Source organism: Narcine bancroftii, chromosome 1, assembly GCF_036971445.1.
Source record: "Narcine bancroftii isolate sNarBan1 chromosome 1, sNarBan1.hap1, whole genome shotgun sequence".
In the NCBI taxonomy this organism is placed as follows: domain Eukaryota; kingdom Metazoa; phylum Chordata; class Chondrichthyes; order Torpediniformes; family Narcinidae; genus Narcine; species Narcine bancroftii.
In genome coordinates this window covers 30,397,976-30,410,574 of record NC_091469.1, presented here as the reverse complement: position 1 = coordinate 30,410,574, position 12,599 = coordinate 30,397,976, and the positions used below count along the sequence as shown (strand labels likewise).

At 44.7% G+C, this 12,599-nt stretch overlaps 1 protein-coding gene across 7 annotated transcripts in view; it reads right to left on the bottom strand.

Annotated features, from left to right (window-relative positions):
• plppr1 (phospholipid phosphatase related 1) overlaps positions 1-12,599 on the bottom strand; it is a 100,108-nt gene that overhangs the window by 64,696 nt on the left and 22,813 nt on the right. The window contains exon 2 of one of the 7 annotated variants that reach the window (XM_069923478.1): positions 12,083-12,218. The exons of 5 other annotated variants lie outside the window; for them this stretch is intronic. In XM_069923478.1, coding sequence (XP_069779579.1) covers positions 12,083-12,118 — 36 coding nt within the window. In that variant the 5' untranslated portion in view covers positions 12,119-12,218. Of the gene's footprint in view, positions 1-12,082; positions 12,324-12,599 lie in introns of those variants that run through there. One more of the 7 variants, XM_069923468.1, reaches the window with a different exon arrangement.

The following is a 12,599-nucleotide window of genomic DNA, read 5'->3' as shown; positions in this document are numbered from 1 at the left end:
AGAGACCTGTAGAGAGTCATTTACGTCTGCTTCAATGAACAGAGGAGACCACCTTGAGATGGAGGTTAAGTTGAGGGCAAAGGCAAAACAAAAAGCACACAAACGTTATTTTTCTTTCCCTTACAAGCCACGTTTAATCTCCACAAAGGAGGTCACCTTGATATCATGTCAACATAAATCATGATCACTGTACCTTGTCCACCTTCATCCCTCTGGAACTCTGCCTGGGCAGTAACACAGCACTTCATCACTCACACACCACATAACTCGTGTTGTTTGAACAAACAGTTGTGAAAGTGACAAGATTTTCACTTGAATTACCACTCAAAATATCAATATTCTGTGGATTAATGCACATTTTCTGCAAAATACAGAATAACATAGGAGCAGAGTTGGGCCATATGGCCCATCAAACCTTTTCCATTGTTTCTGATCCTCTCAATTTCCTGAATTGGCGCATCATCCATTCTTGTTGCTTTCTCATTCATTATCATGCTTTCAGTTGGTTAACCTCTGAATAATTGAACTCCATGCAAATCCTGGAATATCCTGTTTAAGCTTCCCTGCTTAGCCATGGTCTCCTCCTTCAGGTTCTCCTTTCGAGTCCTGATATCAAACATGGTCATGTTGCTCCTATTTCATGTCCCAATTAGTAACTTGAAGGCATTGAGCAACTAAAGCCACTTGTTGTTCATTCAGGTTCCATTTGGAACATATCATGGAATGAATGATAGGAAAGTGCCCGAGGTTGAAAGAGCAAATACAAGTAGGCATCGGGCCCTGAGAATGTCCACATCTCTGAGACCACTTTGAGAAGTACCAAATATGGTCAGAGCTCCAACCCCACCTGCCACTCACCCAGGACTGTCCTTGGGAATGCGCTCATCGCTGAACAACGAGAGACAGCTGTTTGTCAAGGGCTGCATTTGATGAGAATAATGATCTCACAGGTTGAATTGCAGATGGCATGTAGAACTAAAAGAGCTGTGGTTCATGTCTCCCATACACATTCTTACCTAAGCAACATTCAGAGTGAGCAGATCTGAGGTTTAATTAATTTTTAAGTTCACCCAGGACAGATTTGTCTTCAATGAGGTTTCATAGGATGATCCAGTTTCCTCCTGCCTCCAGAACATATGGGGTTGGTAGGTTAATTGGGCATAATTGAGTTTATTGGCTGAAAGGGCCTTCTACTGTGTTGTATCATTAAATTTTTTTAAATTAAATCAAAAGTTGTGAATCTGTTCATTGTGAGACTCCATAAATAGCACTCTCACATCCAAGTTCCTGATGCCTGGGAAATCCTACCCCTGAAACCCACGGAGAGAACCCGGTCTGAAACTGAAGTGCAGTGCCATCCAAGGAAGCCCAGTTGGCGCCGCGCTAAGCATGATGCCTTTACAGAGCTAGCGATCAGGACCGAGGTTCTAATCCCACGTTGTCCATAAGGGGTTTGTATGTTCTCCCTGTATCTGCATGGGTTTTCCCCGGAGGCTCCAGTTCCTCCCACCATTAGAAATATACCAGGGGTGTAGTTTAATGTGGTGCAAATTGGGTGGCACGGATTCGTGGGTTGAAATGGCCTGTTACCGTGCTGTATGTCTACATTTCAATTTAAATTTAGAGTATCAGATGAACCATTCAGCCAAATTCTTGGCTGTTCTTTCAGATGGATATGAACCAGCTGCCACTATGCCCTGGCTAATGTTTAATCTTCAGATAACATCCCTAAAACAGGTTACCAGGTCATTTCTTCACTCATTTTTTTTTTGCAGAGTGGCTGCTGTGTTCAAAGCATTGCAACAAGGGCATTTCATTGGAATGTCCAGAGTTCGTGAAAGAAATCAAAGAATGCAAATATCCTAGGTTGCAAGCACCGCATACACTATAACAGTAGTAGATGCCAATGTTCCAAAATTCAGTTCTACTAAAGATAAGTAGAACATTCCTTTCATTATTCTGCATGGCAAGTCTCATGTCAAATTTAATGGATTTGAAATTTCACTCATTTGATGTGTGATGATATCAATGAAATATTAATGATACCAAGATCAAATGATAAATCTGAATGATTGTCAAGGACTGACTGACAGCACTATTACACAGACATGGGCAATGAATTGTAAATAAACATATGTTGTCTAAAACCCAAAGACAAAAACACAAATAAAAAGACTTTAACTGTTCAAAGAACCTGCCAGTGAAACACCATTTTGTGGCATAGTCAATGTTGTAAAGTGGAAAAAAGTGCCTGAAGAGTAGTGCACAGCAAGATCTCATAAAGAGTAATGAAAAATAGATCTAATTTAATACTGCTTAAGTAAAATATACAATATATTAGCCTGAGTGCCTGGGAGAATTCAATTCTTCTTCCAAATAATGCCATCGGATCTGGTATGCACAACTGAGAAGACAGATAGCACCTCGGATTAACATCAGGTCCAAGAGCTCCCTCAAACAATGCACTGTCTGAATTATTTTTTGATCAAAATCCAAACTAGATCTATAATGGCAAAGTCTCCAGGTGTCAAAGGTTTTTGAAAAAGAATAACCAACCACCATGTAAATTTATCATGAAGGCTATTGGGTAAATTAAAACCGAATTACGCCAAATCAATACTGAGATGACAGCAATAACTGCATCTTGCAAGTTTAAAATTCCCAATTTTATAATCATCTGCTTACAATTATTTGGGGGAAAACAAAATAGGATCATGGATTTCTTCTAACTTGGTAAATGAGACTTGACTTCATCACATTAGCACAGACAAATTAAAGCCAGAACATGACATGATGAATGTGGTTCTTGCAATTGATGTCAACTTCACTTCATTGGATACACTCCTATCTTGTGTTAGTTACACTGTTAGAGGAGCTGGCGAGAAACTTGTGTTGCCTGGAAAGGTGTGCTGAACTGGAGCTGTGTGGAGGGCTTGTCCATTTCTCATGAGTGAAAAGTTCATGCCTTGGATACTTTATTTTCACAAAAGCTTTTAGAATTACAGGATCATGATTGTTGACTCATCACAATTTATTGCACTGATGGATATATTGGCCATTGTGTCCCCGCCAGATATATAAAAAAATATTCATATGAGCTGCCCCTGCTCTGACACTGATTCAACTTCAAGCAACGTTTCTAGTCCACTTTGCCTGAACTATTTCTCAGCCAGCTTCCCACCCACTGGCTCACTCCACGCCGATCCACAAGAGGAGATTACCAGGCTGCAGGCCCTAGGGGTGGAACAGAGGTAGGTAGGTGAAAAGCACCCCGCCAGATCAGAAGGCACAGGCAGATCGAAGAATAATTCAATTCATATGAAACACGTCATTGGTAGCACGGGGGATGTTGAAGCTATCACTTGTCTAGACGTTTAAACAAGATCCTACCTAGAGAGCAACAGATGTTTCAGCCTGCCATCATTAAACCATTAGATCTGGCCCTCTTTAACTAAAACCTTGGCAGGTCTTGGCCAATGTTTCAATGTGCAGGACATGCATGAACTGTTTGGGTGTTTCAAGAACCAAAATTTCTTTATTGCCATGTAATAAAACAGATGTAATTATACACATAATTGGCTTTAGTCTGCCAATAGTGTCTGTGAATTCACCTCCAGCACTCCCACAATCTCTGCAGCCATACAGAAAAGAGCAATACTGCCCTCCACAACAGAAATTTGAGGATCCCATCGTGCAGATGACATGCCAAGGCAGGGCTTCATTTGTGAATCTTGCAGCAATATTTCTTTTCAGTTCTTCGCAGTTTGCACAAACAGAAACACACTGCTACTTGTTGAAGCTTGTTGTGCATGACTTGGTTGTTGCATTACTTGTGTTCCAACAATGACCACATCTTAGAAGTGTTTAATTTCCTGTAAAAGGTTTGGGAATGCCCTGAGATCATGCAAGGGGCTTTGTAATTGCATTTTTCTTCTCTTTCTCATTGGATATAGTCAGACCATTTGATAAAAACAGAGGTGCATTGCTTCATTACTGAAAAGATGTAATGAATAGGACTATTACAATAAAGAGAAACAATTATGTTCAGTTAGTTATTTCCTTCATCGAATGTTTGATCTAAATTCATCTTCACAGGATAGTCGTTTTAAGTCAAACTTCTCACTGAATTTGTATGCCAGGACAACCTATACAATTATGTGATAACCAATACACGCTCCCTTTCAAAACTGAGATCCAGAATGAATTGAAGAAAATGACTGAAGTACACAGTGGTAAGAGTGAATTCAATTAAGAATGTAATGTGGCTATCAATTTCTTACACACAGGGCTGGATCTGGATATATTTATAGCTCAGAGAGTGGAGGCATCTCGAGTAGCGTACTTTAAGGTAGCTGTTTGCAGAGGGTCATAACATAAATCTAGCTTTAATACCATGGTTGTCCAAATTTGAGAAACATTTTCAAAGGTTGTTGCTAATGAGGTTAGGGAGGAAGCAGTGTGGTCGGTAGAACCTCCCTCATCCAACAAGTAATAAAAATGTGAAATAAATTACAAGAGAGACCAGCGAAGTAGACAGATTAATTGGGCTTGAGAGGCAATTAGATGAATTTTTGCAAAGAGAAAGAGAGGGAGGCAGCGATGGAAAACCATTAGTTTAAAAAAAGGAGAGAGCAAGGGGGTGAACTAGAGAGTCATACTGTGCATGAGAAAAGAGAGAAGGTGAAAAACAGGGAAAAGGAGTGTGTGTTGGAGAGAGGGAGAAAGAAGCAAATTGCAGTATGCAAACGTAAAAGAGAAAAGAAAGATTGAGTGAGAGTACGAAAAAATTCAGCGAAGGTGAGGCTGGTGATGGTTCAACATTTCTAGAAGAGACATTTTAACCATTTTGTGCCCCAGAAATATTCTAGTACATGCTTGCTATTATTATTTTTCCTCTTCCTACATTTTGGCTTCATCTGAAATTAATACTTCAGATTAATAAAAGAGGGTCCCTTCCTTCACCCTATCATAAACCATATCCTTCCATTGGTCAACAAGATTCAACAGAGAGCCTGATTTTTGTCTGACATAATGAACAGCTAGTTCAGGCTCAGCCATGGCTCAGAGAATTGTGCATTTGAAGGCTGTGAGCTCAAGACCCATTGCGAGGCTTGGATGCAGAAATCTAGGCTGATGCTTTGAGTGTTGAATTGATCAGATATGCTGTCTCATATTTGAGGTAAGCCCATGCCCCTTTGCTCTGTGTGAAAGCCAATCTGCATTTACAATGTGACAGCCAAACTCCAGAGTAAGCCTTTCACGTGACATATAATTGCAGGAAGCTCCCAGCAGGTTTTTCCAACAAAATTGTAGCTTCACTTTACTCATGGGTTGAAATGTGTTTCAAGGTTTTAAGAGGAGATTTCAACTAAATCTACTTCTAGACCAAGTTCGAGATTATTGTCACATTATACTGGCACAGTAAGAAGGGTTCTTCAGCAAGCAGTCTGCCAAGTCAACTTTAGCAGGCATAGAGCAGTACAATGGTTTTAGCTCCTGCTTCATGACAGCAAAGCTGGAGAAATGGTGCTGGTTGTGGGTCTGTTTGGACAGCGGTCAGAGCATCATCATTTAGGCCAATAATTGTACAGGTACTGTTTTGTTTGGGGGAGGGGGTCGTGAAGTTGGTGGGAACTGCGGCCTGTCGAAGGGAGAGTCTAAAGATGCTTGTGATACCCCTGCCAATTGATCTGCACAGACTCTCAGGATGCATCCCGGGACCACAACTGAGCTGGTTGCTTTCTATGGCTTCGCTCTCGAATGGTGGAACTGAGTTCAGAGGCAGTGACCATGAGAGGAGTGCACAGAGTTAAAGTGGACATTGCTGCCTCTCTGACTCTGTTTAAAGCAGCCGTAGAATGCCTTAAGCTCATAGAAACGGCTGTTGCCATGCAATGCTGCTCGACTTCGCTTTGTATTCTGTGATAGAGTACGTGCCCTGCCACAGCCTCTGATTGTCCGTGGTGTTCTCACGGAACAAGAGTCTGGTTCAGCACTGTCACTTGGCTCCCTTGATGGCCTTGCAGAGATTGACCTTGGATTTCTTGGAAAAGCCTAGGACTCTTGGCCTTCAGTTGTGAGTTGAGTTCACAGTTGATCCACTCTTTACTATTTGGAAATTCCCGTATGTCCCTCTTACCCCTGCAGCCTTCCACACATTTGCTGACATAGGCAGTAACAGTGATGGTACTTACAAATCAAGTTGGTTGTTGAATCCTTAAATACAGACCAGTTTACCAACTCAAGCAGCCACACAGGATGTCATCTGTATCCTCAGATCATCCCTGAATAATTTTCTCCGGCAGCCCCTCTCTCCTCAGCTTCTGCTTGACTTATGATCTGACTTGCCAAAGTGTAGACTGGGATGGAAGAGTTGGCATTCATTATGGTTGTGTAGCTGTGGTCCAGGGTGCTGGGACCTCTGATGGGGCAGGAAATGTGCTGATGAGAGTTCAGGCAGGATGCTCTCGTGAGTGACTTGGTTTGTCCCCGGTGATTAAGAATGTAGCCTCAAGATACTTTCTCTTGAGGTTGTCACTAGAGTGATTAGTTCATCTAATGCTAGCTTCACGTCCGCCTGGAATGATGTGTGGACAGCAGTCAGTATAACTGATGTGGATCTCCTGGCAGGGAACAGAGGTGGCATTTAACTGTTCAAATCCCAGATCTTGGGTGCTGGAGCTCGCCAGATTCGAGCCATGAGGCGCTGGTGGGAAAGCAGATGCCTCCACTTCCTGCTTGTCCCGAGGATGCTGTGTGGTCTATCTGGTGGATTGAGAAGCCCTCACTGCACAGTCAGGATCACCAAGCCCGTGAGCCAAAGAGCTGGGAACAGAAAGGTCACCCTAGGATAGTCGCTCTGCACCTTCAGAGCAGTGGCAGCCTTGAGCCGTGTTCTGTAAAACTGGGCCAGAGCGATGGCCAGTTCTGAGACGGACAGAGAGAGTGAAACACAAGAAGGGCATCTTGAGGGAACAAAGAAAATCTGGAGAGACTCAGTGGGTCAGGCAGCATCCATGGAAACCATTGGTCAGTTGGTCAGTGTTTTGGGTCAGCACTCTTTATCGAGGATGCTGGTAGTTCTGAAGTCACGTGCAGATGGCAGATTTTCTGCACTGAATACCCGCAGGAGCAGAAAATGGGAATTAAAAGCAATCCACTAATCTCAAGGATGAGGGAAGGGATGGTGATTGATTTCATCGCCGTCAGTTACAGCAGTGCAGTTTCCTAGCTTGAGACAAGAAATTCACCCAATCATCTCCCATCTCACAGGTTAAATCATTGTGCGCATCTTTTATTTAATGCCTCAGTTTTACTCAGGTGCTACCTACACAGCGTTAAGAGTGATCATCCTCTAATTTCCAGAGACTTCAAACCAAGAGATGTCACCTGTGGAAGGAAGGTCCAGCTGAGATTAGTGATCCAGCAGGCAAATTATAATCATGCACTGAAGACCTGGTGTTTTGAGGTAAACTGGTGAGTTAAACTTAAGAACTGCTGGAAGATGACGAATAAGGTTGATATTTGAGATGAGGTTGGAATGTGAGCCGGAGAGAGGATGGCCCAAGAGAAAAGGCCATCTCCCAGTGTTTGCAGGAAACAAACACGAAGCTAATACTCACATCCAGGCGATGGGGTGATGCTGTACCCAAAACCTAATCCATGCTCTTTTAACTCCACAATGTTGCTTGTACTTTTCCTGTCTCCTTCCAGCCATTCATTGACTTTTTTTTCCTCTAGCTGCACAATAATTTCTGTCAGCAGGCCTTTAAAGGGAGGTGAGCTAGGTGTGCAAAGGGGAGAGAAGAATGGCAATAGACTGAGATATCGAGAGGCAGAGGTGGCTTGCCTGAATGATTTCAGATTTATCATCAGGGTATCTGCATGACAACACATACAAACCTGAGATTGGTTGCACAAAAAAAGTTACACAATGTATGCATGTAAACAAAAACAACTGTAAACACATAATGAAATGTAAGGTTGGTGCGGCCTAATTTGGAGTTCTGTGTGCAGTTCTGGTCGCCTAATTATAGGAAGGATATAAACAGAGTGGAGAGAGTGCAGAGAAGGTTTACCAGAATGTTGCCTGGGTTTAAGCATCTGGAGTATGGGGAGAGATTGGACAGATTGGGTCTTTATTCTTTGGAGCGTAGAAGGTTGAGAGGGGATTTGATAGAAGTATTTAAGATTATGAAAGGGATAGACAGAATGGATGTGGATAGACTATTTCCGTTAAGAGGAGGAAAGATTAAAACAAGAGGACATGAGTTAAGAATTAAGGGGCAGAGGTTTAGAGGTAACATGAGGGGGAACTTCTTTACTCAGAGAGTGGTAGCCGTGTGGAATGAGCTTCCGGGAGAAATAGTGGCGGCGGATTCAATTGTATTATTTAAGAAAAGGTTGGACAGGTATATGGATGAGAAGAAGATGGAGGGTTATGGGCATTGTGCAGGGAGGTGGGACTAGAAAGGGGTGTTTGGTTCGGTGTGGACTAGAAGGGCCTAATGGCCTGTTTCCGTGCTGTAATTGTTATGTTATGTAATAAACAGGCTATGCAATTCCGAGAGCATAAAAAAAATCAATAAAATGCACGCAGGAGTCCTTAAATGAGTCCCTGATTGAGTTTGTTGCTTAGGACTCTGATGGTGGAGGGGTAGCAGCTGTTCCTGAACCTGGTGGTGACACCTATACTTCTTTCCTGATGGCAGCAGCGAGAATAGAGATGTGTGCTGGGTGGTGTGGCTCCTTGATTATTGCTGCTGCTCTCCGACAACAGTATTCCCCATAGATACTCTTGATGGTGGGGAGGGTTTTGCCTGTGATGTCCTGGGCTGTGTTCACTACCTTTTTGGAGGGCTTTACGCTCATGGGCATTGGTGTCTCCATACCAGACTGTGATGTAGCCGGTCAGCACACTTTTCACCACACATCTAATGAAACTTACTAAACCTTCGCAAACTCCTGAGGAAGTAGAGATGTTGATGCGCCTTCTTCACGATGCCATTGGGGTGTTGGGTCCAGGAAAAATTATCTGAGATAGTGACTCCCAGGAACTCACCCTCTCCACCTCTGATTCCCCAACCGTCACTGGATTATACACCTCTGGTTTTCCTTTCCTGAAGTCAACAATCAGCTCCTTGATTTTGGTGACATTGAGTGCAAGGTTGTTGTTGGTGCACCATTCAGCCAAGTTTTCAATCTTCCTCCTGTATGCTGACTTGTCGCCTCCAGGTTGGATCCACAGGGCTGAATGGCCCCTTTCTATGTTGTAAAAGTTCTACTTAATTCTAAATGTAACAACACAAAAATTGAAATTTTTCACAAAATGCATCAGATGCATGTGATGTAATTTGATGAAACTGTTCCATGTATATTGTCTATAAATCCTATCAATCTGTCAATGGGAATGGCTCACTGGATCATGACCAGGCTTTGCATGATGAATCATCCATTTATAAAGTGAATTCCTCAACTTGTGCTGAAATGATTGACAGACTTTGCTTCCAAGAGCACTGAGCTGACACTTCAGTGACGACAGCCTCAATCGTAGGCTCATTAGCCCAAAGGGCTACTTAATTCTGAAACAGAAATTAAGGTGCTCTTTGCTCAGTGTTGGAAATGTTGCAGTTTTTTTTCCCCCCTCAGGAAGATCCCATGTACAGTGTGCGCTGATCAGAATTGGAAATCTGCATTATTTTAAGGTGATATTGAGAGAGATATATTGGGAAAGTCACCAGGGAGAGCTGTCCCACTCTTCCTTAACATGACATTGGAGAATCAATTACATTCACAATGCAAGACTAAACAAAGCTGAAGTCCACACAGTCAAAGAAGGAGCATGCAATTTCCATGCACACATGAGTGTATACACGCACACACACCTCCCCCCCCCCACCCCCCCTTGCTGGACACTGCCTAACCCACCCTGCCCAGAGCAGGGGGGGAGGTGGGCTATTTTCCCAGTGTCCTGGGATGAATATTTAACCAAACACTCTCCCTGCCCCACACAAGTTATCTGGTCACTGTACTACGGCCTTCATTGGGAGATGGGTTTCAAACAATACATCAAAGTAAGATGGGATCACCACTTGTTAAACTTCAAGACAGGAAAGGCAAAGAATCAGGAATTCTATCATCAGTGGGCCAGGAGTACCTCAGGTGGGGCTGGGCACATTTGGGTCATGAACTGCTCATGGGACAGTGGGGAAACTATGCATTGGGAGATTATGGCAGGGAGTCAAGGACAAAGGGATGGAAAAGCAACGATTCAGTCTCCCCACTGTATCATTGCTATTCGAGTAAGGGAGGGCACTCCTCAGTTTCAGCTGGGATGATTGTGAAAGCCCATGAATATCGAATTCAAGAAAGTCCACTTCCTATGAAGTCACCCAGTTACCAGCTCAATTCCTCAACCATTGTTTGTCTGGATGCACTTTAAATGTTCCCAAAACATAGAGGGGAGGGAGGGAAAAGTGGAGGTGGGGGGGGGGGAAAGGGGAGAAAAGACCACTGTGTAAATTTAATGAGATACATTTGTACATATTTTGGTTGATAGGGTGAAAAATATTTTAAAAATGTTCCAAAATCATTTTAACAAAAATTTCAACGATGAATATTTTAAATAATTCATTCTTCAGTTACAATGCTTGATGCAAGCCCAACTTTCACAATCCATTATTACTTGTTCTGAAAGTGGCTTCAGATTGGACTGGGCCTCATTTTGAACATGATCCCTGCAATGAATCATAACAGAAGCTGAGTATTTTAATCTTCTTCTGTAGTTTTCAAATGATTTTATTCAGGTTTCAGCAGCGCTAAAAGTGGAGCCACTGCCTCACAGTGACCGACCCCCCCCCTCCCCTCCCCTCCCCTCCCCTCCCCAGGTTCAATCCCCCCTCACAATAACCGACCCCCCCAGGTTCAATCCCGCCTCACAATAACCGACCCCCCCAGGTTCAATCCTGCCTCACAATAACCGACCCCCCCAGGTTCAATCCCCCCTCACAATAACCGACCCCCCCAGGTTCAATCCTGCCTCACAATAACCGACCCCCCCCAGGTTCAATCCTGCCTCACAGTGACCGACCCCCGGTTCAATCCTGCCTCACAATAACCGACCCCCCCAGGTTCAATCCTGCCTCACAATAACCGACCCCCCCAGGTTCAATCCTGCCTCACAATAACCGACCCCCCCCAGGTTCAATCCTGCCTCACAGTGCCCGACCCCCCCAGGTTCAATCCTGCCTCACAATAACCAACCCCCCCAGGTTCAATCCTGCCTCACAATAATCGACCCCCCCAGATTCAATCCTGCCTCACAGTGCCCGACCCCCCAGGTTCAATCCTGCCTCACAATAACCGACCCCCCAGGTTCAATCCTGCCTCACAATAACCAACCCCCCCCAGGTTCAATCCTGCCTCACAGTGCCCGACCCCCCAGGTTCAATCCTGCCTCACAATAACCGACCCCCCCAGGTTCAATCCTGCCTCACAATAACCGACCCCCCCAGGTTCAATCCCCCCTCACAATAACCGACCCCCCCAGGTTCAATCCTGCCTCACAATAACCGACCCCCCCCAGGTTCAATCCTGCCTCACAGTGACCGACCCCCGGTTCAATCCTGCCTCACAATAACCGACCCCCCCAGGTTCAATCCTGCCTCACAATAACCGACCCCCCCAGGTTCAATCCTGCCTCACAGTGCCCGACCCCCCAGGTTCAATCCTGCCTCACAGTGCCCAACCCCCCCCTCCCCAGGTTCAATCCTCCCTCACAATAACCGACCCCCCCAGGTTCAATCCTGCCTCACAGTGCCCGACCCCCCCAGGTTCAATCCTGCCTCACAATAACCGACCCCTCCAGGTTCAATCCTGCCTCACAATAACCGACCCCCCCAGGTTCAATCCTGCCTCACAGTGCCCAACCCCCCTGGTTCAATCCTGCCTCACAGTGCCCGACCCCCCTGGTTCAATCCTGCCTTACAGTGCCTGACCCCCCTCGTTCAATCCTGCCTCACAGTGCCCAACCCCCCTGGTTCAATCCTGCCTCACAGTGCCCGCCCCCCCGGTTCAATCCTACCTCAGTGCCCGACCCCCCAGGTTCAATCCTGGCCATGGGTGCTGCCGTCTGGAGTTGTATGTTCTGAAAACCTGTTCAGTTTCTTCCCACATTCTTAATGTAGATTGCTCAGTTAATTGGTTACTGTAATTTGCCCCTGGTGTTTAAGGGAGGAAAGGGGGCAGATAAATTGAAGGTAGTGCACTGATATGTTTTCCTCCATTGTATAGCTCTTAGTGTATATATGAGGCTGGCCCATCCACTAATGACTCATCCCTCAAGTCTCCTCCCCTTTTGCCCTGGCCATAAAGGTCGTGTTACCTCCCCCTTTCCGGTAGTCCTGTACCTGGGGGCCAGGCTCCAGTCATGTGTGCATTAAAGCCTATTGTTCCTGCAGCCTACGACTCTGTGGTTATTTGATAGAGCCTAACAGGTAGGGGAATAAAATGGGATTGACTACTGAAAATGGGTGCCTGATAGACAGGACTCCGTGCTGAAGGGCCTGTTTTCTTGCTGTTTGTCTCTATATCATCAATAA